The 25,498-nt window shown below is 41.5% G+C and overlaps 2 protein-coding genes across 8 annotated transcripts in view; one reads left to right on the top strand and one right to left on the bottom strand.

Annotated features, from left to right (window-relative positions):
- The window catches only part of ip6k1 (inositol hexakisphosphate kinase 1), a 28,980-nt gene extending 15,679 nt beyond the window's left edge, over window positions 1-13,301 (bottom strand). The window contains exon 1 of one of the 2 annotated variants that reach the window (XM_073468352.1): window positions 13,157-13,301. The gene's annotated coding sequence lies outside the window, so the exon portion shown is untranslated. Of the gene's footprint in view, window positions 1-12,146; window positions 12,263-13,156 lie in introns of those variants that run through there. The other variant, XM_073468353.1, reaches the window with a different exon arrangement.
- A 306-nt stretch (window positions 13,302-13,607) lies between these two features.
- On the top strand, window positions 13,608-25,027 carry ccdc66 (coiled-coil domain containing 66). 6 transcript variants are annotated; one of them, XM_073467420.1, is made up of 22 exons: window positions 13,608-13,874; window positions 14,847-14,905; window positions 15,175-15,197; window positions 15,371-15,607; window positions 15,710-15,956; window positions 16,044-16,155; window positions 16,528-16,622; window positions 17,306-17,361; window positions 17,478-17,570; window positions 17,849-17,983; window positions 18,112-18,344; window positions 18,690-18,774; window positions 18,878-19,036; window positions 19,166-19,244; window positions 19,848-19,922; window positions 20,819-20,893; window positions 21,987-22,224; window positions 22,338-22,551; window positions 22,685-22,737; window positions 22,898-23,076; window positions 23,400-23,512; window positions 23,834-25,027. In XM_073467420.1, exons 1-22 carry the CDS (start codon window positions 13,864-13,866, stop codon window positions 23,909-23,911), a joined length of 2,649 nt encoding a protein of 882 aa, XP_073323521.1. In that variant the 5' UTR covers window positions 13,608-13,863; the 3' UTR covers window positions 23,912-25,027. The 6 variants fall into 6 exon arrangements, with proteins under 6 accessions (XP_073323521.1, XP_073323519.1, XP_073323520.1 ...); XM_073467418.1 differs by lacking the exon at window positions 13,608-13,874 and having other exon boundaries at window positions 14,186-14,905; window positions 19,851-19,922; XM_073467419.1 differs by lacking the exon at window positions 13,608-13,874 and having other exon boundaries at window positions 14,186-14,905; window positions 23,403-23,512.
- Window positions 25,028-25,498: the final 471 nt, after the last annotated feature.

Below are 25,498 nucleotides of genomic sequence, written 5' to 3'. Positions count from 1 at the left end.
GAGGTAAACAAAGCACCACCCAACTCGCAGTACCTCACCCACTAATGGGAGTGTTTATTGGTCCGGTGCAGCACAGTACATTCTGGTTGCCGTAGGCGAAAGGACTACCACAGCCGTTTCTCTAGTGTCATGTAGCACCAATTTCAAGAATATTTGCATCTTTCTACTGCATAGACAAACTAGTTTTATGAAAGGGCTATCATTCCAGTGGTGAAATACGTCGGTAAGTATGACACTAAAAAACAGTATAGAGATACGGTCCATGATTTTGTTGTAGTGTACAAAGATCTCCTCCCAGCTCTCTGGTGATGATTTGAAACCAATTTGAATTTCAAAACATTAACACTCATCTGAGAGGATGTGTTGTTATTCAGGATTTGTTCTCCCCGTAAGCAGCCAGCACACACTTTCCAAAATACAAAAAAACAAACAGAATGAAATCAAAGCCTATCTGTTGCTGATTAACATTGAAAAAAACAAACAAAACACAATTATAAATGATTTGCATTTGAAACAATGACACTGGAGATAATAACAATGGAGTCCAGATGTTTTTGTAATTACCACATCAAACACACAAATGTAATGGATAGTTTCTAAAAGCATGTAAATTATTTTGAAAGACGTACATTTTTTAATTGAGGGAGGACAGAGGAAAAATTATCGTCTGATATAGTTTACAGCTGTTTCTATATTATATTGTCATGTGAAATGCAACATGAGAAGCGTAGTTATAATGTAAACTGTGTCTGCATTAAAATGATGTTTTCCTCACCATTAACCTCCTACACGCCTGTGACTACCTTTATATAAACAGTGATCTGACAAAGAGACGTCTTCAACATAAGCAGACACGCTTCAGAAATTCAATTAGCACCGCCTCCTACCCCATCATGCACCCCAAATCTTCCCCAAAATGACTCATCATCGCCTGCCTGAAGACATGAAAAGAAGAAAGAATAAAGGGGAAGAATGGAAGAAAAGGGAACAAAGAAGGAGAGTGATTGGATGAGAGGAGCAGGGCCATTAATGACGTCACAGCCTGCGTGTGTGTGTTTCTGAAGGCATCATCTGGTCAGTGTCACGGCTGTAGAGAGGCATGATGCTCGCTGGTGATATCACGATGTGGGCTAAGTGGTGTTAAAGACAAACTCAGCCGCCATACGCAACAGTTCAGACACGCTGCGACGGCTTTCTAACACAAACCTCTCTATGATACAGAAGACAACAACTCTTCTCATCTTTAACATCAGTTTAACAAACGTTAGGAATTATTACTGTTTTGATTATTATTTTATTGATTTCTCAGCCATTAGATTAAATTGCCTACTAAACTGATAATCACTTAAATCAGAGCAGATTTCAACTTCTTAAATGTGAATATTTTCTGGTTTCTTTTCTCCTCTATGACAGTTAACTTAATATCTTTGGGTTGTGGATGAAACAAGGCATTTGAGGACGTCATCCTGGGCTTTGGGAAACATTTTTAAATATTTTCTGACATTTTATAGATGAATCAACTAACTGATTAATCAGGAATATAATGGACAGATTAATCGACAATGACAACGACTGTTAGCTGCAGTCCTAATTTCAGTCCTGGGTGGTGTTGACTGTGCATACTGGTGGTAACAGCAGATGTGTTTTAATAAAACCAGAAATCACTCGACTGCATAAAATGTCAGCCAAGTTTTTAATTCACACATCCAACCCTGATTGTGACTGATTAAAATGTCTGTCTCTATTTTTCACAAGTTGTAACAACCCAAAAAGATTTATTTGTTCCCTAGACAGCAACTCACGGGAAGATTAATGACCACGACACAAACATACAACATCATTGTTGAATCAATCACCTGCTGAGCTGAATCAGTCACATCCTGATGCATCTCATCTGGTTGTCAGTGGAGTGAATACATGACCTTTAAACAATCTCCTCATTTATTAAACATGTCGCCTTTATTATTGTGATGAAGCACCTCTGATTGTTTTCCCTGAAGGTTAATGAGCCTAATTTTAAATTTCTTCAAGCATTAGCAGAGGTGCAGTTTGTTTCAGGCAAGACACGACGCTTCACTATAAAACGCTGTGCAAAACCAGTCATATCAACCATCGAGGGCAGCAAACACGCCTTCAGCAGGGCCTTTCCAGATTTTCTGTTTACCGTAAACAACACGAGGGCTGAGAGGATTCATCACCTTGTGTTGCTTAAATAAAAAGGACTGAAGAAAACAACTCATGATCCAATGTTGTGTTCTTAACCACATAAAATGTGCATCAGTTTTTATCTGCAGCACCACATGACGCGCATGTGTGCGTCTTTTCCTGCCAAACCTTATTGTGTGTGGATTATAGCTGCATTAATCAGTGAATAAATAAAAATTTTGACAATCCTTTAGTCACAGTCATTTTTCAACCACGAATGCCAAACATTTGCTGGTTCCAGTTTCTCAAACGTAAAGATTTGCTGTTATTCTTTGTCGTTTTTGATTATCATGTGAATTTATGCCACTGGGTTCAGGGAAATTGTGGTCAGCATATTTCACTATTTTTTGACATTTTATGGACCAAATGGCTCATAGAAAAAATAATCTAGAGATTAATTGACAAAGAATAACAGTTAGTTGCAGCCCTAGTGTACATATGCAATTTCATGCAATGTGAAAATGAGAGTTCCTGTATTTCAGGAGGTAATTACACATTGTGAATATGGTGTATTGAAAGGCTATAATCCTGAAATAAGAAGATGAACTGCACCACAAATCCGAGACATGCTACTTTGTCACAGTACAAAAACAACACCTTGTTTTTAAACCACCATGATTTAAAGATTTGGCCATAAACAACAAATTTAACTACTATTCAGCATCCAGTATTAAGTTCAAGTGTTTAGTTTTTATCACTGGGAGCAGTAACTGACTCACTGGGACCAAGAACCTCAATTCTCCTTTTCATATGAACATTTTTTGACATTTTTTCTGTGCTGAGCTGCAGGCACCATACGATTACTGAAAACCTTGAAAACCTCAAACTTCCAACATGTCATCAAGGTAAGAAACGCCTTTAACTACGCTGTTCCTGTTGTCCAAAAACACACTGGCAGCGGGCCCACGTCACAGGCTCCGATCACGACTCCTCACAGCACCCTGCACGTATTTAGCCACGATGGAAACTCGACATCTCACAGTCTCAGCTCAAGATCACGATCCAAGCTTGACCAAGCATGAGCCCCAGATGCAGGCTGGAAAACGCACGCACACACATACACACACACACACATCGACACACACACTTTAAGCAGTGTTTCCCATGAGCAATGACATCTAAACTTAGCAGCAAACAGTAAACATCAGGTCACATCTGTTCTGTTCTGGGATCAGTGAAACCAGCCTGATGATCCGTGACTTCTAACATTCCACTGCACTCAACAACACACACACACACACACACACACACACACACACACACACACACACACACACACACACACACACACACACACACACACACACAATTCATATATCCAACACGTTAAAATAAAAACACACACACACACATTGTCTCTGGGAGGTCAGCGGTCCAGCTGAATACGCATATGTGCCAAGAGATTATTAATTAATAACAACTTTCAATTTTGAATGCTTTATATTTAATTTCATCTCACAGAACACACAAAACGAAACTGTATTTTATATGCTCATCACTTAATTTTACTCATTGCTGTTGCACTATATCAAATAATCATTCTCATTCAAATAGGCCAGAGACCACAACTGGACAGTCCACAGTCCAACAATTTACAATCAAAACGTTGCAACAGTAATCCAGAGAAACGGTCGACCTCTAATCCCAACAACCATCAGATGGATTGAAGTCCGATTTAGTCCGGACATTCATGGTCCCCAGAGGATGATGTACAATAACTTTAACCCCCTGACCCTTCCATCTAGCACCACCAGCAGCATTTCACTTTGCCTGCAAAACTGATAAAATCAGCAGTATGTTGTGTTTAAATGTCAGCATGCTAACAAGTCAAATTATCCACTGCTGTCATATATTTGAAGCGTATGTCAGCGGTGGTGAAGTCAGCAGTTATGTTGAAATGCAGCTCAACTGGGCAATGTTGTTTGAAAAAGTCTGCATTGATTCAGTGGTCTAAACTTGATAGGAGGTGTTTGTATTAGGACTGAACGTGTGATTCTGTGTTTTGCACTTGGACAGATCTGGAACGGCAGAATTTGGGGTTTACTTTCAGCAGAGTGCTGCAGATAAAAAATAAAGCAAAATATTGCAAAGGGGCAAATGCCTTAGTATAAACAAGACACCAAATCTGACAGTTGACCATCAGTTTTATCCCTGGTTTAGATTTTTTTTTTTAAGTATCCGGTCACACAGAGGTAGGTAATGTACATGGAGTACTCAGTGAACAGCTGGTGTTTGGTAAGCCCTCTGTACCGTGGTCTTGTCTCTGGTATCTATATGTGTCTCCAGTGAATTCCTGGCACACAGACAACAGGTGTGTTTCTATCAGCCAGCGTCCTGTATGTGGTCTGATGCACAGGGCTGCGAATAGGCTGGTAGAGGTCAAAGTCAAGGACGACTCGCCTCCCCCGATACTCTCTCCTTAGCACATACTATCCTCCTCCTCCTCCTCCTCCTCCTCCTCCTCCTCCTCCTCCTGTCTCCTTCATCCCTCTCCCAAATCCCCTCACCTCGTATCCCCTCTCTCAATCCCTCTGTCTCCTTGGGCCGGGTGATGTTGAAGAAACATTCTACGAAAACAATATTTGGAGCAAATACCCCAGTCACTGATAAATATTGACATACAGTTATTATATTCATGATTGGCTATTGGTGATTAGATAGATATTTACACATAGGGATGTGCAATTACCACATTTTGATGCTACGATTATGAGCAAACACATCAGGGAAAAGGATACCAAACTGGTCCCAGTCCATGCAGGGTTGGCTACCGTCCACAAAGATGTTGTCTGACAATAACGGACATCTCGTCTACGCTCTGTCCCTACGCCACCTCCTGCCAGCATGAACCCGTCTGTCGGGACAGAAGCTGCAGGTTGCAGCGATGTAGTACAAGGTCCAAATAAACAAACAGACAAACAACCCAACCTCTAATCGGCCCACTGTGTACTGCCAGGTGTGGAGAATGACCCGAGCGGCCAGCCAATCAGCTTACAAGACCTGTGTGAGCATACCTTACATCATCATCCATCACTGGGACAAAGCTGTGGGCTCACTACAGCTCTATGACATCGTCACACCGATTAAGCTGCTATTTCTGACTGAAGGGCCGTGTGTGTGTGTGTGTGTGTGTGTGAGAGAGAGAGAGGGAGGGAATCCTTCTGTCCTTCAGTAAGTCAGAGATAGAGCCAATTAAACACTTCCAGGAATATCTAAGGGTAAGAGTACTGTACGTAAGGCTTGCATCTGTGTTGAATTTGAAGGTTTAGTGAAGATATGCAGCACATTTCTAGAAGATATCATCTGTCTGGCAGAGTAGTTTAAAGGAAAAGAGAAGCCAATACTAAGCTGGTATTACAGTCTGTTTTTTTTTAGAAGACTTTGATAACATTCTGCAAGATTTCACAAACTTTTAAAAATTCAAAAGTTATTAGAATATTTAAATCACTTATAAATGATTGATGGTTTAGTTGAGCTGAAATCCAAATGTAAGCACTATTTCTTCCACACAGCTTTCCTTCATTAAGAAAGAAGATGGTATGAAAACAACTAGTCTTGTTTGTTCATCTAAGTCTGCAAATTGTTTTTTTTATACCCCCTTAAGTTTCCTGTTCCTGCCCGAAGTGTCCAGTAAAGACAAAATGCCAAAAGGAAAAACAAAGACTTAAAAAAGATCTCTCGCAAAATGACAAATAACTGAAACAAAGAACTCAATTTATTGTTTAAATCAATAAAATGTTTAAAGTATAAAGAAATACTCATGATGCAACAATGGTCAGAGACACCTTAACACATCAACTGCAACACGTTCTCTAATTCAAACGACTGAAAAAAGGACAAACCCATCAGAGCTTTGTTGGTGGAAATCAGAATGATGAGATCATTTCTGCCTGTGACACAACCAGAAAGATTACAACAGAAAAACTGCCGTGAAACTGGTGACAGGCGTGGATGTCATGGATGTAGCTGTGTGGGTTGTTTTTCTAAGTCGACTTACAGAAATAGCAACTCTCAAATCAACATATTTCTTCTGTTGACGTGACAAACATTAACCGCACCTAGCAACCACTACCACATCCTCTGGGTCGACTGAAACTGATGCCAAAGTGACAAATAAATCTGTCACAGTGGTTTGGACGTAACCCCCCTCAAAAAGAAAACAGCTAACATGAGCACAATGTCGGACTAAATAATGACCAAATCTTTTTTATTTTTCCTTTGACATGTGGACTTTTTCATCTGGCCTCATCTGACCTCAATAAAGTTTGATGCAAATACCTCTTAGGCAGTAATTCATCCTGCAGCGCTTTGTGACAACATTCGGCTGAGCTGGTCCGCACCACATAACCAAATTTACATCAGATCAGAGGGCTCAGTGCCTGCTGTTTCCTCAATGAAGTTGACAGGATTAAAATGTCACAAACGGGGGAAAGAACCACATTAAGCTGCAGCATATACATCGCCTTGTAGGAGCTTTGCTGATGGAAAACTAATTTCAGCATGTGGATCCCAAATGGAAAAGAGATCTGGTATGCTGGAGTAATGGTAAGATAAGGCGCGAGGATGACATTAAGTAACAACAGTGAAGCAGGTTTTACGTTGACCTGACGCGACCCAGCAGATAGGCAGCAGAATATGGATGGATAGATCCAGAAAGGAAACACACGCATAAGATTGAACATAAATGGACTGTGATGATGCTGATGGACAAGAGAGAAAGCCATAAGATGTGCTTCCTGTCTGATCTAAGTGACCATTACTGCATATTACATGATGAAGTGACACGTGTAACAATCAAGCGAGGAAAACCGAAACTTCAGTGGTAAATATATAGATTATATTGAAGATATAATACTGTCACACTAACCTGGAAATAATGACAATGTAAGTGAACGAGTAAGAGGTCAAATTGTCTTTTTAAGAAAAGAGGGTCTCTCTCAGCTTCAAATTATGGCTAGACTAAATTTGGGTTACTCTAAACACTTTACAGAAACTGGATCAGTTGTATCCAAAGCATGATCAGGCACAGCCAAAGTGACAACACCATCAGAAGTGTGAAAAGCCGGCTGTCTTGTGGTGGTTTCAGAGGATGAGTAGCAGTTTCTTAACCACTTCTCAGGGCGGAAACAAGGCCCAACACTTGAGGTGGGCTAAGAAATACCAGAATTTCACAGTGGATGACTGGAAAAAGTCCTACTTACTGATCAATCCAAGTTGGAGATTTATGGCAGTAACAGAAAGGTGTATATAAGGAGACGAACAGGAGAGAGAGAGTGATACCACAATGTTTCAAACCCACAGTGAAACATGGTGTCGGACACCTACAAAGAATTGGCTCCACCCTGACCATGAAGCGCCGCTCCATTCTTTAGAGACACGCTCCACCCTCTGGTTTGATCTTTGTGGAGAAGGATTCATACTGCAGCAGGATAATGAGCCCAAACACGCCCCAAAGCTTTGACAGAACGACTTGAAGACAGTGAGACTGAAAAAAGCCAAGCATTTTGTGACATCACAAGACGCTTTGTGCTAGACTGTCGAATCATGCTGGGATAACATGAGTCATCAGGCTTTGCAGAAACTTGAGGAGCCCATGTCAGCTTGAGTGCACGCTGTCATTAAAGCAAAAGGGGGAAATACCAAATGCTAAAATATTCTGAAATTCAAGGGTCAAGATTCAACTTTTAGACTACCATACACAGAGAGCCAAGATGTCTTCATCATCATCATCATCATCATCATCATCACCCACATTGCGATGTCTGAACTCAGCTGCTTGTGTGTGTTTTTGCTGAGTAGTTGCATTAGTGAAGTGTAACATAACCAGGCTAAATGATGCTAAATAAGGGTTGGACGTAGCTACTGCTGACACACACACACACACACACACACACACACACACCATTATCCTGGGAAACTCACTGGGCTGCATGGTATGGTCAAAAAATGATACTGAGATTATTTTGACAGATATTGGGATTGCGATATAATTCACGATTATTATGGACGATTACATTTTACATCACAGTTTTCATTGCCAATGGATGAATGTTCTCTGCCAAACGAACATGTTTTATTACATCTGGAGAACAAACTTCGTAGGCCAGAGCATCTCTGCAGCACTACGAAATGTCATTAAAACACTGTTTTATGACACATTTTACCATTATAAAATAATTACAGTTCTTGCGATTTGGATATTGCACTTAGTCGTATGGCGATTTCAATTATTTTGCGATTAATTGTGCAGCCCTCATACTCACAAACGCCAAAAAAGAATAAGAGAAGAAAAAGGAGACCTGGGTTCAATCGTAATAGATAATCACTTAGGCAATATAAAGGTGATGTATTCAATGCGAGCGCCAGTGAGACTTTGCCTTGAGGATTAGGGGGAAAAAAGAGGAGATGGTCAAGGAATGGAGGATGTAATGAAGGAAGAAGAGAAGAAAGGAATGACAAGAGGACAGAAGGAAATGACAGGAGGAAGTAATTAAGAAGGGAGGAAGAAAGGGAGTGAAGGACAGACAATTAGAAGGGAAGGAGGCAAAATAATTAACCAAAGAAAATAAAGAGGCAGTGAAATAAAAGAATGACTATTAAAAGGAAAGGAGACGCTATTGAAGGACAGAGGAAGCAATTAAATTAAGTAAAGGATAACGATAAATAGGAGGAGGCAGGGAAGGAACGGAGGAAATAGTGTAGGAAAAGTAGATCCAGTTCTGTCTCTGTATGGTGCAGCCCTGTGGGAGAGAAACCCCAGACACATCTGTCAGTCTCAAACATCACAAACTACAAACTGGGAAAAACACAGGAACACATACACAGCTGCTGACCGTGTCCCCTGACAGACCTCAGCAGCTGCTGAGCGACACACACACACACACACACACACACACACACACACACACACACACACACACACACACACACACACACACACACACACACACACCAAGTAGAACAATCCGTCCTATCAACAACTGCTGAATGAGACAACAGCTCACATCGGTCAAAACAACCACCGAGACCACACATGTCCATCATCATCATCATCTGGGCTCCTTCCTCGCCACATAACTGAAGACTGTGGCGTTACCGCGGCAACCATAGCCCCCCCACGTGTCAGTCAGCTGTTAAGTCTTTCACGTCATTGAGTCACATACATCTACTCAAATGTAACGTTTTGGGTCAAAACCGTGGATTGTGTAGCCTGTTTGTGTTTTGTTTGTGTTGTTTATTGGGAAACGTCACTACTGACTACAGCCTCGATGATAAACAAAGTGTATTCTTGCCCACCTGTACGATGATTTAGACACATTTTTATATTGTTGAGCTCTGCTGGTCATACTTTATTTAGGGGGAGGGGCAGGATATCCATCATTGTATTGTTTTATTGCTGTCCTGATGGTTACGCTTGTTCTTTGATGCAGAACCGCTGAGCCTTTGTTATTCATATTTCATGTTGTTTGCTTCTTTTTATGTTGCCCTTCATGCTGCAAAACCAATTGCCCTTCGGGGATGAATAAAGCTGAACTTAAACCGAACATTATTCTCTTTATAAAGGTAGAATTTATGGCTACTGGATTGGATCGTATTAGATTTTACAGGTGTACCTAATAATGCGGCCGCTGAGTGTATAACCCTTCGTCATGTTCAACATGTTAATAAGCTTTATCAGCTGTGGAAGGAAATGGATCACGACAAGCAGCAGCATTTCTCCAGATGATGCCTGATAGGTCTGTGTAACTGATGTGTGCGAAGGTCATTAGATTAATTTTCAGCAAGCAGTCTTCTCCCTTTTTTCAATTAAAAAGCTGATTACTGCCTGTCATTACTTCACGGTGGGAATAGTCATCATTTGTGCGATACTGTCATCTGAATTCTCCAATAAAGTCTTTCTATTCATCAAGTCACCTCACGTTCACGCTCAGGTCTGCACTGATGGAAGATGAGAGCAACAAACTGCTACTAATAACGACACTGACAGTTTTGATCAATCTGTTATGTGCAAAACGGAAATTGTATTAATTAGTATGGAGCACTGGTTGTATTACAACCCTGTACTATGATTGTGTGAATGTCATCTTTTACAGAATTTACCATATTTGTGGGACCAAAAAGCCAGATTTTAGCCCAAAGTTAACCACCTGCCTGTCCTTCTTCATGTAACCTCATTCAAACAAAAGGCACATAGGTCCTACGTCATCATCGCTTTGAATGGAGCACTCCATGTTTTGAGTATAAGAGCTCCAGATGTTGGTTGGTTATCAAATTATAGACTTCAATTTAAATTACACTTCAGTAAGATCTCTGTAACACACAATTTTATATTTATAGTTTGGCGACAGTGCACGCTGATCTTATAGAAAAACAGACGTCATGCTGACTGAGGTTTGTTTACATTCTACAAAAGAGAGGCAGCGATGCAGAAAAAAGTTGAGTTTGGAGAAGGAGTTTTTTCCCCCCCCCATCTACAGTTTGCTGAGATGATAAAGCGATAGGAGCGGTCGAGGTAGATCCTAAAATAGAAAATTAAAATGACTTATTTTGAGTTCTGGTCCATCGCACCAATCTAATACGCCCGATCTGCACAGATATTGCACAAATATTGACCTCATGTAAAGGAGAACGTGTTGACTAGATGTGACCAAAGATTAACTTCACTATCAAAGATGACAGTATCTTGAAGATGACAGCAAACTCTAAACAGACACACGTCAACGTCAGACGCGTATGTAAGAGTCAAAAAAGCTCAAGAATGCAGTTTATGAAACATTTATGCACTGCTGCCGTTTGTTGCATTAAGGTATATGTATATATAGATACAGACACATCTGTGAAAGGTAGGTATCGACATGTCGATGTATCTGTTGGGCTCTCCAGTTCAACTTAAGTTTCAACATAACTGCCTTCATTTTCTCACCAGATATGTTTTTCTCGGTCACCACATCTATTCACAGCTCTGACACCTGGTCATGATGGCGTCTGTAACTTTCCACGAAGGAATAAAAAAAAAACTACAACTGATACAAAACAAAGCGCTGCTGACAGCTGAAGTCATTGATGTCAAATTTGCAACATGTATATCTGCAACGTGTCCACTGAGTTTTCCCTCAGGCACAGACTACGCTTGATAAGACTTTCACACACAAACACCAGAGTTGTTTACGTTGCCATTACAGGATAATGAACTTCAGTTAAACCCTCGTTTGGCTCGCTCATCACAGATCTCTGCCGTTGGTTAAATCCTGTCCGTCAACATTCAAACAAACTGGTATTTTTACATTTAGTTCCACACACACATCATCACAAAAACAAATCATTTAACCAGATTTAATGATAAAATATCTGCTGCAGAGAACTGTCGACTTTCAGTTTATCAAACATAATTATTTCGGTATTTACACACTTACACACCAACTGAGATTATTTTAATGATATAATTTCTAAAACAACTCTTGAGTGTTTGGATTTCTGGCTGTGGGAGCTTTTTATGTATTGTCATTACATTGTTTTACTGAATACTTGGCAATCCTTGAAAATCTAGAAAGTTGTTCAACAACAAATCTATAATTTTGCGATTTATTTACCTATTCAGGTAGCTAGATTAAATAAATCTACAAGCCTTTCAATGTGTAGTAATACAAAACATAACAAGGTCACACTGACATATCCAAATATTACTGATAATCACGCTTCAATTTTGGTCAATGTAATCCCACAAATTGAGTAGGGTCATATTATAAAGGCATTATATTCTAGCTGCAATTCAGGAAACTATTTAAATATTTTGCAGTGGATAAAGGAGCTTTAAGGATTAGACAACCAAAGATGCACAAGCTGCGGCTAATTTACCATGTAATAAGTCAGTAGCTACCACACAGATTACTGCAAAACAAACTACATTTTCCTAGAAATTTCTAATGATCACAATCCCAAACCTTTCAGTATAGAGATCTGGAAAATGTCCTTGCGATCCACTGATGAAATGGTGAGAGAAACCAGGCAGACAGACAGGAAGCAACCCTTTTCTCTCTGCTCAAATATGAACAGTACTGATGTGCTGTAAATGTTCTCGGCAGGATATTTAGCAGATCACAGAGGCCAAACAACGTCAGTCACGAATCTGTAAAACCAGATAGGCACCTATCTGATGCACGGCAGCCCGTTTATTTACTGATAGTAAGGTAATTTGTAGAGCAGCATGATAAGGCAGTCCTACAGCAGCTGTTTGACAACAAATAAACACGACTAGCAGCATGGTCATCATCACACCCAGTGCAGCTGCAGCTTCCTAATTAAACCTAATCAAAGCCACCAAACCTGCACTGTCAACATGTCATGTCGTAATTACACCCTAATTACTACAGATAACCTGTCAGTCAACATTACCCTCTGCAGCCCATCCGAATCCAAGATACATCCACTGAGACCTTAATTATTTTTAGCTAGCTTCAGGCTAATGAAACTTTTACAGACCCACCTCTTGATCTTGAAAACGACACCAGCCCAGCGTCCAACGATAACCTGATTATAACGTTAGCCAGCGCTGCTATTCACTGGTAGCAGTGTGGCTGGCTGCCACATAGCACGTTTATAGACTCCTGGGTACCACATTTGTTAGCGTTAGCTGTCAAGACTGGCCAGCTTCTTGACCTTAGCCTGACAACACGCTAGCTAGCTCAGTCAGCTTACTCATTTTTAACTCAGCTTAAAATGAAAAGTAAAGCTCCGCACCGCTTCGTGTCATCTCGCTTTTTCAAAGGTCTCCTTTTACTGCTGCTGTGTGTGTCCCGGACACTGATGGACACAAACACTGACGTTTGTTCGACACTAGCTGCCGTTTTAAGTAGCCTCGCATGCTAACGCTAGCTAAACAGCTAACATCACGGTTTGACGTTACGCAGTCTCTCCGGTTTAGAGGCAGCGAGCTGTCACAATAAAAACATACCGTCAGGATCACCGTGAGGACGCCGAGCTGACTTCGCGGAGGCCACCGTGGGTGTGCGTCAAATATCGCAGAGCTTCATGGATGTCGGTCCCCGGTATCCAAACTCATTAGCGGCGGAAAAAACATCCAGGAGGCTAACGTCATTACAGCGAAGCTAGCGCAGCCTGTTTGGCTTTTACAGTCCGTTTGCGTGACTGCGACGCTTTGGCGCCACCTACAGTCCGCTGCTGGACCTACACACCCCCTCTACCCCCAACACTGAAGCCTTGTTTTGTTTTGTATCCTTTCTTTCTTTCTTTCTTTCTTTCTTTCTTTCTTTCTTTCTTTCTTTCTTTCTTTCCATCTAAGCAGATTAAATGTGCGGTCAGTAATCTAACTAACATATCGTCGTTTTGAATAAATTCCCAGTCACCGTGAACGCAACATCTTCTAACGTTCCATCCAAATGAAGACGTCTGATTGGTCGTCAGTGGCCACAGTCAAAAGAAATCAACCAATCGGTGAAGCCGTTCTTGGTCGTGTTTAGCAACCAACGTACACAATTAAGCAACCAGGAAGTGGCGTGTGACTGGCGGTGCGGTCGGTGCTGAGCTGAGCAGAGCCGCTTTTTATCAAATCACACGTTATCTACTAACTATCTATTTCTGTTTTTTACATGGGGTTGACGGTTAACGTGCCGCCATTTTATATATATATATCCTGTCGGCATGAATCTCGGGTGAGTCTGTTTTTTCCACAGTACTAGTAGCTAGCTAGGCTAACATGTTGAGCGAATGTGTCGCAGTGAAATACAATAATAGCTCGACCAAACTGTGAACAAAGAGCTAACGCTTTCTGTAAAGCATTACAGCGACATTAACGTACAGATAATACGTGCACAATGCAGATGACAGGTAAAGGAGTCGTTATTGTCACTGTGGTTCATGTTGGTTTGAAAAAAACATTATGAAAACAGAGACAAATATCCCTCTTACTGCACAAGTACAATACTTTTATGACATTACCTGCCACTGATGAGTTGCAGGTGTACCTGTTAACTTCTCAAAACATTATTAAAGCGCCATTATCACCAACCAAAGCCAGTTCATATGGAACAGGACAGGTCAGAAAGCAGACTAGTGAATATAAATCTGTCACGTTGTGAAATATTGCCTGTGTTTACTCATTATGTGTCTTTTACTGTGCTGCACCATGTGACACTAATGTCATTACCTGGCAACATGAGACAGCATGTACTGTTCTGCCTCAGTGTATTGTTCTGCCACACAATCTCCCTGTCACAGAGATTAAGTCTGCAAACTCTTTCTTAAAGCAACCAGTTTGTTTAAGACCATAGGCAAGCAAATATTTAGGATAAGAGTTGAGATGTGCCTTTATTGGTCCTTTTGTAGGAGAAATTTCAGTTTGATAAAGCGAAACAATGGAACAAACTGTGCAAACAATAACAGAAGAATATTTATTATATTTTCTATATGCTGGGTCCTACACTAACTCAGTGTTAACTCACAGACCATCTGTTCAGTTTAGTCCAACAAAAGTGTGTTCTGCAGCAAGACAGCATTAAAACATAAACATAGTAAGACAGTTCAAAACATTAACAGGGCTTTTACTTCACACGTAATACAGAATGCTATTAAATGTATGTTATGTTTCTGCTATTTGCTCTGATATTTCCCCTTTTGGTGAACAGAGACGGCCTGCTGTTTGAACTTGAGAATGGAAAACCCAAGTTGATTTTACTCAGTCATGGTGAGACCTTTCAGCTTTATAATCTGCTATCTTCCAGGGAAATATCACTCACTTGTTTGCTTTTCTTATTAGGTTCTTACTTTCTGTTAATAATTATTATTTAGCCTTTAGGTGAAACAAAGTAAACTTTGTTTTCGTGCTATACCACCAAATTACAGCTTCTTTCCTCAGGCTGTGGGACTCCTCAATTCATCCTCAGCACTCCACCATGAAGAATAGTTGTGATTTTATGATTTTGGTGTAACATTTATGTCCTTCCTCCACTGCAGGCATTGAGAAGAATCCAACAAAGGTAGGAATCATCCTTACAGTCTGGCCATGAGATGTCTACACATAAAGCACCTGGGTGTCTACGTACTTTTGCACATATTGATGTTTCTAATAGACAGTAATGCTGTTTGGGAAAAATTTAACTGCGCAGGTACCTTTATTTTTTATGATTTAATTCTCATTTGTTCTCTGCAGCTGTCATGTAGGCCCAGAGCGGCTAACATCCTGAGCTCCAGGCAGCCGTCCTGTGTGGAGGAGGTTCAGGGAGAGCAGCGTCCAGCCCGACAGCAGGCAGGGAGGCACAAAGAAACCAAGAGCAAGGCAGGAGGAGCAACCGCCTCCAACACCGCCAACACCGGGAGGAAGAGCACCACTCTGACATCATCCAAGACAAATGAGCTGAAGGGGGGAAGCATCAAAGCTGAAGCTAAGGTATGTTTCATGTTTCATATTGCGTCCCATTTCTTTTTAAGATAAAATTTATTGAAGATAAAATTGTTTTTTTTTCTGCCTCTGTGTGTTTCTGTGCTGAAGGTGAAGTCAGACAGACAAAAACACAGCACTGCTGTCAGCTCCCTGAGAGCCAATGGCAAAACAGGACAGCCTCAGAACACGGGGACACGAGCAGGTGGAAAGGTCAAGGACACTCTGACCAGTGGGGACACAGGACAAAAAGACAGTGTGGTGTGTCTGACCAGTGAGCAGCTACAAAAGATCCTCAACACAGTCCAAACCACCAGCAATGGCCAAGACCCACCAGAGGACCACAGGACCCAGAATGGTAGTGATGGTGTGACTGAGTGAAGTTAACGGACAGTTTCTCTCGTTGTCAATATAATGTACAACTTCATGTCTTTTTCTCTGTTAGGAAATCAAATAGACTCTAATTCTGGCTCTTCAATGGGTGAAGGAGGAGGGAAGGAGAAAGAGAGAGGAGGAGGAACTGATACAACTGGAAGCTCACAGGATAAAGACAGCAGGTGAGGACTCCACCTCAACAGGTGTTTGTGTGTTCGACAAATAGATTTGTTCTGGATGCAGTTACATACAGTAAAGAAGACATTGTTATATTTATTAAGCTGATAACAATAAATGTACAGGACTCAGAAAATTTAGTTTTCAATCAGCACAGTCAAGCCTCTCTTCTTCGATCACTACAAATGCAGTCGAACTGTGGTAAGTTTGACTCTAGGATAGGACCAGATGTCCGTCATGTCTTCACTTTATTATAAACACACAAGAAGATGTTTTATGTTAAGTATAATTTATAGATACATCAGAGACTCCTTTTTTTTCTCTGATGCGTTTTAAGAAATCTGTTTTCAAAGCAGAATGTTGCTGCTGTTGTTCAGGTTGTCTGGATGTCTGTTCAGCTGGCTGGAGGAGCGACAGTCAGAGAGCAGAGCTGCCATCGACGCCAAGAAGGCTCAGTGGAGGAGAGAGCTCGGTATACTCACACAAACATTTTATAACAGGATTATCACCAGCTTTTAGAGTGTTTTAGCCTCTTTTAGCTCCTAGTTTTGGTTGTACGGCACATTTACTGTTTAGTTCAGTCTCCTTGAATCCAGCAGCACCAGGCAGCTGTTCTCAGCTCTGATAAAGTCACTCTAAAGTCAGAGATTAGTTGGTGAAGAAAATGGGAACATCTAGTTGCTAAATAGTCTGATATTTTTATTAGGAGTTGTTTAAGACCAAACCAGAGCTGAAAGGAGAGTGAATCGTAGCCCGGTGAGCTACTGTGAGTTACTGTGAGTGATGGGATTCATCGACACTTTCATTTATAATTAATATAATATACAGCTAGGTTTGAGGCCTACAAACCGACATGTCGATTCATTTTCTACCATAATTAATTAAATAAACTAGTCTCCAAACCCTTATGAAAACATGCTTAAAATGTCAGAAAGATCATCAATACCCAATACAAAACACAAGCCTTATTCCAAATGTATAATCCTACACAAAAATCCCTGCATTTCTCTGTTGGGGAGAGAGATGAGCAATGTTGGCTGGGTATAGATGAGTTCACTGAAACACGTAATCAATAATCAAAAATTGCAAGATAAAGTTGATGATTAAAGTAATTTTACAAGAGAAATTATTTTTTTGTGTGTGTGTGTGTGTTAGATGAACAAGTGGCACTGAAGCAGCAGCAGCAGCGTTCGGCCCCTGGCAGACTGCAGGTACAGCAGATATTTCACTTTTTTAAAGGAAAAAGAAAGAAATATTTTCCCGCTAACAGTCATAGAGGCCAAAACACTTCATAACTTTTGTGTGTGCGTGTGTGTGTGTGTTTCAGGCTGAGGAGGACACAGAGAGTGTGTTATCAGTTCAGAGCTCCGTCAGCCACAGAGAACTGCCTGCAGCCGTCAGATCCAGCCTCAGACTCGGGGTAAATCCTAATTTTATGAGCCGTGTTTAAATGATTATGTGAACCAGTGGGATTGGGTGCCACAGACAGAGTAGGAGAGTTAAAAGTTACTGAGAGAGGGACCAAAACATTGTTGTTTTTGGTCTTTTCATGGGATTTGTTAAGATGATGATGATTAAGGAATCAAAGAATTTTGCTCATATGCTTTAATGCAAAATCACCATCTGACTGTCTTCACCAAACCTTCAAAACATTTTTTTAATAAAAAAAAAAAAATCTGAACTGTGTTGTCTCTGAAGGAGATCGCTCCGATGGAGGATGTGCTGAATGTCGAGAGGAAAGAGGAGGAGAAGAGACGCTGGCTGGAGGAGCTGGACCACCAGAGAGAGGAGGCGACCGAACGCAGGAGACGAGAGAAGGTGCTGCAGAGACAGGTAGAGTAGAAACCAGAGGAAGATACAGTGGAGACACAGTAGAAACCAGTCAGGAGAGTTTTTGTAAATGTTGAACCTCTGATGATCTATTTTTTCTGTTGATGACTTTATGTTCTGTGTCTCTGCAGACAGAGGACCACGAGCTCTGGGCTATACACTTTGACTCGCTGCAGAGGAGGCCTCCTGTCCAGATTGCAGCTCCATCAGCTCCACCTCCAGCACCATCTAATGGCTCTGAACGAGGGGAGTGGGAGCCCACGTCCAGCCTGTCTCTGGTCTGGGAGGCCATGAGCAGCTGTGGAGCAGAGAGCATCGGGGGAGCCAGCGTAGATATGACCAGTGGATACCCGACCAGAGCCAGGTACGGTACATCTATGAACAAAAAAAGATTATTTGACAGGTTACGGACTCCTCACTTGGGACCTGATTCTGGATTTCTTAGATAAGGCTTGCAAGACAGTAAATCTGTCCCACCTCTGCTATTTTTCTGGCTCGGGCGTAAAAAGACACTGTCCCTATTCTTGATCCTGTCTACAAAGCTCTGACTGGCTCAGTTGTTCTTCCAACCAGAGCCTTCAATAGGCACATCATCAGACTGTATTTGATTCGCTGAACAAATCTAAGATGTTGACAGTGGATCAGAGGTCTGGAAGTAGCCCCACATGTACATGAGTAAATGTTTAGTGTTGCTGTGTTTTTCGTCCAGCCATCTGAGGACCATGACCGCCCTGCTGGACCCCGCCCAGATAGAGGAGAGAGAGAGGAGGAGGCTCAAACAGCTGGAGCAGCAGGTAAGAAGAGGAGGAGCAGAAGGAGAGAGGGGAGGAGAGGAGGAATAGACTTTAAATACTAAAAGATTGTAGCTGTATTTTCTCCTCCTGTCTCCTCCTCCAGCGAGCCATCGAGGCCCAGGTGGAGGAACGGCGGCGACTGAGGGAGCAAGAACAGGCGAGGAGGAGAGAGGAGGAGGCAGAGGAAGAGAGGAGGGTGGCGCTGGAGAGACAGATGCTGGAGAGACGGTACGAGCTGGACGCACTGAAGGAGAGGCAGAAGGTGAAGACACACACACAAACACAAACACAAACACAAACACAAACGCATGCAAAAAGTGCACGATTCTCCACCAGACTAATTTTCTCCACACCGTCACTGAACTGTTTTCTATCAACCTCCGTCCTCCAGGAGCAGCAGAGCCATCAGGCCGAGCAGCCAAACAAAGATCAACATGACGACAGACATCAGGAGATCCTGGAGCCCAGAGGTGAGCAGAGCTTCTGCAGTATGGCTGCAATCAGGGGCGCCTTATAGGGGGGGAAAGTTAGGACAATTTGACTGACAGGGGCCCCAAAAAATAGGTAGAAACTAATATAAAATTATTAAACCATCATCATTGAGTATATATTTCAAATATGATAATAACATTAATGATCTCTTTGTTTTTACTTGTTTTTGGCAGTAAAAGTTAAATATCCCCATTAACCAAAAAGTAAACATCCATACTGACCGACCACCCCCCTGTATCTGCATGAAATGGTTTGGTCCTGCCTTGTTTAGTTGCAGTCAGTAGGTGCGCCCAAACTACAGTGATCACAATGTTGCCTCAATCACAATCTGGTTTTCAAAAAAGGAAAGAGAGAGAGAGGAAAGACAAAGGAAAGGGTGTCAATCTGTAACCCAGTTTTTCACCAAGAAAGGTGGGTAGCCTATAGTCTGTGAGTGGTATTAACCTGTTGGCTTAATGTCCATAGTGAAATAAGCTAGCTAGCTACAGACTAGTGTTAGTCTACATTTCATCAACATTTAATCAGTGCAGGGAAACGTTTAGCAAGATATTCATATTAAACATTGTCCCTGCCCCTTTTAGCAGACTTAACAACAGATGAGTCAGCAGCACCCCAGCCTCCCCATAACTGTACCCCTCCCTGTCCCAGTGAAGAAGGTGAGCAACGTTGTGTTCATTGACATGCCAATTAGCATCATTGCAGGGAGTCTGTGGGGATTTCTGTCTCTCTTGCTCTTTTTACCATTACAAAAAAGAAAATGAAATATTTATTAATGACAGAAATTCAAACACAAATTATTTTCTCACATAATGATCATTATGAAATAAATAGAAATAAAAAAACAACCTACTGTCTGTACTGGATGCTGGACAGTTGGAAACAGTGAGTAGCATAAATCAGCCTGCATGTAAGTTACAGACGATATTAAAATAATCCAGTTTGATACGTTCATTTAGATTGAATTATGGAATGACATCTATAGATACAGACTTTATTATTCCCATCATGAAGGGCCCTCTCAGGTAGAAGGAGGAAGAAGTGTGGAAGCAGAGGAAGAAGGGAAAGAAAGTAACAGTGATGATGAGGATGAGAGATGCATGCTGGAAGAAGACAGACAAAGTCATAAAAAGGATGACCCAGGTTTGTGGCCAGCAGATTTGACTGATAGGGACAGAGAGGCTTTTGTGAGGGCACTGGCCACCAGAGATGATGATGATGATGATGTACTGCCACAGGATTCTGAGGGAAAACCATTCCCAGAATACTTATTGTCCAGGCAAAACTTATTGCCTGGACGAATACTTAATGGACTAATAATTCTCAACCAGCTGAGCTCAGTGTGACACCTGAGAAAAAACATAAACACATCAGGTTCATTAAAGTACAGCACGACCTGCTGTCAGTCACGCTGATGAAGCAGGATGACAAACTTATGATTATTGATTATGAAACGGACAAGAATTAAAGTTAAAAATGTATTAATGTATTAAAGGCATACATATTTGTATGCCGCTTAACACCTGTACTAACAGTGTGTGTATGTGTCCAGCAGTGACCAGACAGGGCGAGTGTTTGGAGGAGGGCAGCAGTTCAGCCTCCACATACAGAGACACTGCAGTACAGACAGGTAACTCAACTATTACTACTGCTGTTACTTCTGTTACTACAGCTACTGCTGCTGCAGTGGGAAATGTTAGTACTGCTTCTACATCAGTGTACGAGGACAAGTTGCTGACATATTTAGAAACTGTACTGACGATACATTCACACTAAGGTATCTATGTTTTAAACTTTTTCACATGTGAAATAACGTGTGTCTACGGTAGTGTTTAAAGGTGTGTTTTTGTACAATGAAATGCCTGAATTGATCACCTACACAGCTGTTTACAGTTAAATTCTGCTCATTTATATGTTTTATACTCTATCAGCTGTAGCTTCCCAATGCTGCTGATTAATTATTTCAGGAATATTCTATTGAAGCAACATAATGACATTAGCAGTGCCGTGTGATCAGCCAAACTGACATTTAAACACACAGTATATAATCTCTGCCACTAGAGGTCTCTCAATTAAAACACTGAAAGCAAAAAGATGTGAACGTGGGATCATAGGAGGGGCTGTCTTCTTTGTTAAACAACCACCATAACTGGTGAAAATCTATCTGATGTGACTCAGACAGAATTGTTCAGACAAGTAATGTACATTTAGTTTCTTTTACTGACTTCCTTCCTCACTCTGTGACGTATCACCTGATGTTTCCCAGTAGTTATGGTACCTTGTGTGTATCACAGTTTTCTCCCAGTTTGAACGTTGTTTGAAAGATTTGGGATAATGCAAGTACATAGCGCAATAACATTAATAACAACGGTCTAGTCGTTTTTTTTGCCACTTGACGCAGAAATCTTGCATATTATATTGTTAAAACGATCGATCAGAGAGAAAGTTACAGGTAACCAAAGGTTGTCTTAACTTTACTGTCACACATGCTGTTAGCATGTTTTGGTTTGTTTATATCATCATTTTGCAAAAGATACTGAAGTGCAAAGCTGATGTTGATATTTATCCACTGTGGAGAATTCTTGGGCGAGACAGACTTAATCCTCGTGTCTCAGACAGAGATGCAGTTCATTATTTGATGGTTTGGTGTGGATCTACTCTCAAGTGTTGAAAATCCTTCCTGACACAGCTCACCTTTTCTGTGTGTGTGTGTGTGTGTGTAGAAGCAGCTGGCAGAGTTCAGACACCTCACGTCTCTGCACAGTACCAGCCACCTCCACCTCTGTCTGCTGCACCTCCTCCTAACAGCAGGACCCGAGTGTTGAGAACAGGCAAGGAGAACATCTGTCTGCCTGGAGGAGGTGGAGGTGGAGGTGGAGGTGGAGGAGACCTATATGAGGCGTTTGCCAGGACAGAGAGGAACAGGAAAGACAAGAGGAGGCCGGAGTGGAACACACAGAGGTAGGTGTCAATTCAGAAACATGTCTACCACGACCTCCATATTGTCTTCAAGAATGAAAACCACAAAAAAGCTCAGTCCCAGTCAGACAGTATTCTGTTCCCTGTTCCTCCAGGCCCAGTCGTCAGTTCATTCCAGCCTCGGCTCGTTACCCGGCCTCTCTGCAGAGGAACAGACAGGAGAATCGGATGAAGAGGCAGGCTGAGCTCCTCGCTCTGCAGGAGAGGACCTGTCTGTCCAGACCCAACCCTCCTCCTCTTCTTCCTCCCTCTCTTCCTCAGAACCTCTGCTCCAACCCCACACAGACCAGAACCAGTCCCACCAGGAAGGTAGGAGGCTTCCTGCTTCTGAAAAGCTTTTTTTTGTCTTAACTTTTTAAATCTAAAACTTTACCATGCTCTTCAGGTCCATCGTTTTGATTTACAAACCTGTTACTTCCCTTGGTGACTGTTCTTGTTGCAGGTGGAGAGTGTTTCCAGGGGACACGACCTCTCCACAGCCATCAACAGTGAAAGGTGAGCAGCTCTGACTGCAATTATATGATTATTAAACCCTTTACTCGCAAACACACAATTAATAAGAAGTACATTATTGGAAATGTACCAATTGAACACTGATCCGGATGGTGAAGTGACGTCTCTGTTTTGATGTCTTGTGTCGTGTCGTGTCCTCCAGGGGGCGCTCTCCTCCGGTCCCTGCTGTCAGACACAGAGTTCAGAGTCAGCAGGCACCGCCCTCCTCCACCTCTCCTCCTCCTCCCATCCTGGAGTTCATTCCTTACGTCCGGACTGATGAAGTCTTTAACCTGGATCCACTGGAGCCTGCTGACACACCACCACCGCACATACACACAGGTTAGAGACACACACAGACACACACTCTCTGAAAGGAGCTGTATATTTTTTTATACTTACACTTGCAGTATAAACACACAAACTGTATACTTTATGTTGAGTCAATCCCACATACAGTCTTGCAGCTGGAAATACTCACTTGTCGAACTGAAAGTAAAAAAAAAAAAAAAACGATTTGCCACAGTTTTCTCTGTTTGGAAGAGAGAAAAACTCCCAGAAAACCCTTTTATTAATCGTAAAATTAGAATAAAAAGAAACAGAACGACACCTGTCCGACTGTCTGCTCTATAAACTGTAAGTAAACTAGACTTTCTCCTCGTCAGCAGCTCCTCCTGATCCCTCACATCGGGATCCTCTCCTCCACCCGGAGCTGCTCCGTAACAAACACACACCCAGACAGCAGGAGATCCTCAGAGGCCTGGCCCAGCTACGGCAGGTAACACACACAACAAACTGCTCTCTAAATCCTGAACAATACTTCAGTAGATTTCTGAGGCCAGTATCAATATTTAAGAGTTGTGAAAATGTGATGTTTTATTGATTTATTGATTAATCAAAATATATAATAATAATAATATTTGATAGTTAAAACAGCTGCACAAAGTTTAGTTAAAGGATCCTAATGTGCAAAGAAACACACGATGAGGATGCTCACAAGTAAAGATGTACAAACCTGTGTGTGTGTGTGTGTGTGTGTGTGTGTGTGTGTGTGTGTGTGTGTGTGTGTGTGTGTGTGTGTGTGTGTGTTTGTTTTCAGGGTTTATTACAGAAGCAGAGGGAGTTGGAGACGGATCTGAATCCTCTACTGAAGCGCCATGACAACGTACTCCGGTGACCTCTGACCCCTGACCTCAGTGTGTGTGCTGACTGTGATCAGTGTGTTTGTGAGTCAGGGTGAATAAGCAACGCTACAGTCTGTTCCTGTAACAGAAAACTTTTTCTTTTTTTTTTTCAAGGTAATGCTGATGGTGTCACAGTAAATTTGACAGATAATTTTGATTTGGGGCAACACGTCCCGACTGTCCTGGATGTGTTTACCATCAGGAGGCGGAAGTAATTTTTTTTTTCTTCTCCTCCGTTAGTCCAACAATACAAGACTGTTTCCCAAATGTTACACATACTTTTGCAATCCTGATATTTTAACTGTTGAAGGGCTGGACGATACTATATATGGTGATTTTTGATACGGTTCTATCGTGATGTGTTTCCTGCTTTTAAAGGTGCAATTACAGTAAAGTGATGTTATTTGTAACTGTGAAAGTATCAATAGTCATCCTTAATAATGCTGCAATATCAGTAGAGAAGGATTTGGTCAAAAATATTGTGATATTTGATTTTGCTGCCCATAAGTGAGCCTCAGAATGTGACAGAGCAGCATCCAGCTGACATTTGGTGTCATAGATGAGCTGTGGCGGGAGCTACTTTCAGTCTGAACACACCTGATTTATAAAATGGTTGTGAATCCTGATAAAACTGATGTCAGCTGCAGAATTAACACCAGTTTTTAACTTTGGCTGTTTGACCACAAACATCTTTAAACCTGCTCCTTCAGTTCTACCTCACTTCAACATCTTTAATACCATTTTGCTGATTTTCTCTTACCTGATAAGATGAACATGTTTTCCTCTGCTCACCAACTGCATGAATGACCGTCAAGTTTTTAAAAAGCACTTTTCATAAGAATGAAGCTGACCGTACCAAACAGGTACTGACTTTTACCTTTTTCTTCTTCTTCGGGGGTTTGAGGCACCACACTCCTTTTCTTTGGCTCATCTTTCCTGCAGAGGCGATTTATTTAAATCATGAATCTCAAAGTTTCTTTGTTTCTTCAGCTTCCTGCTGGCCGAGGAGCTGTGTTTCCACTTCTACTTCTGTGGTATTGAAAATGTTCTAGTTTTAATGTATTTGTGTTCTTTATTTATTGCACGTGTAATAAATAATGTAAAGTGAATGAGACCCTTTACCCTTTGTTTTGATTTGGCTGATACCTACAGTGTGCTACATCTCAAAACTCTTTAAATACATTTTGATTGTGAACACAACTTTATTGCTAAAGCCTCGTTTCCTTCAGCTCCAACAGAGACGAAGCATCTAATTTAAAGATGCTCTGACAAATGTTAATGTAATTTTGATTAATAATAACTTTGTACTCACCAAGTTTGAAGCCGAGATCTGGGATCAGGGTGAATTCATTACACGAAGTCAGACAATCGGATGTGCTCACTTTCAGGCTCGATTTGTTGAAATGGCTACAACGACGGTCCCATGTAGAAAATTCTTCTTTACATCTGGCTTCAGGTGTTTGCAGACACATCTGTTACATACTTTATGTACTACTAGTGCAAGTTTGGGGTTGTAAGCAGCCTGCAGCTCCCATCATGGTGCCTCGAAGGTGTTCAGGCAACCCTTTATGTCCTAATGG

This window comes from Pagrus major, chromosome 6, assembly GCF_040436345.1.
Source record: "Pagrus major chromosome 6, Pma_NU_1.0".
Classification (NCBI taxonomy): domain Eukaryota; kingdom Metazoa; phylum Chordata; class Actinopteri; order Spariformes; family Sparidae; genus Pagrus; species Pagrus major.
Note: the sequence above shows the minus strand (reverse complement) of the source record. Positions and strands in the feature narration are given on the sequence as shown.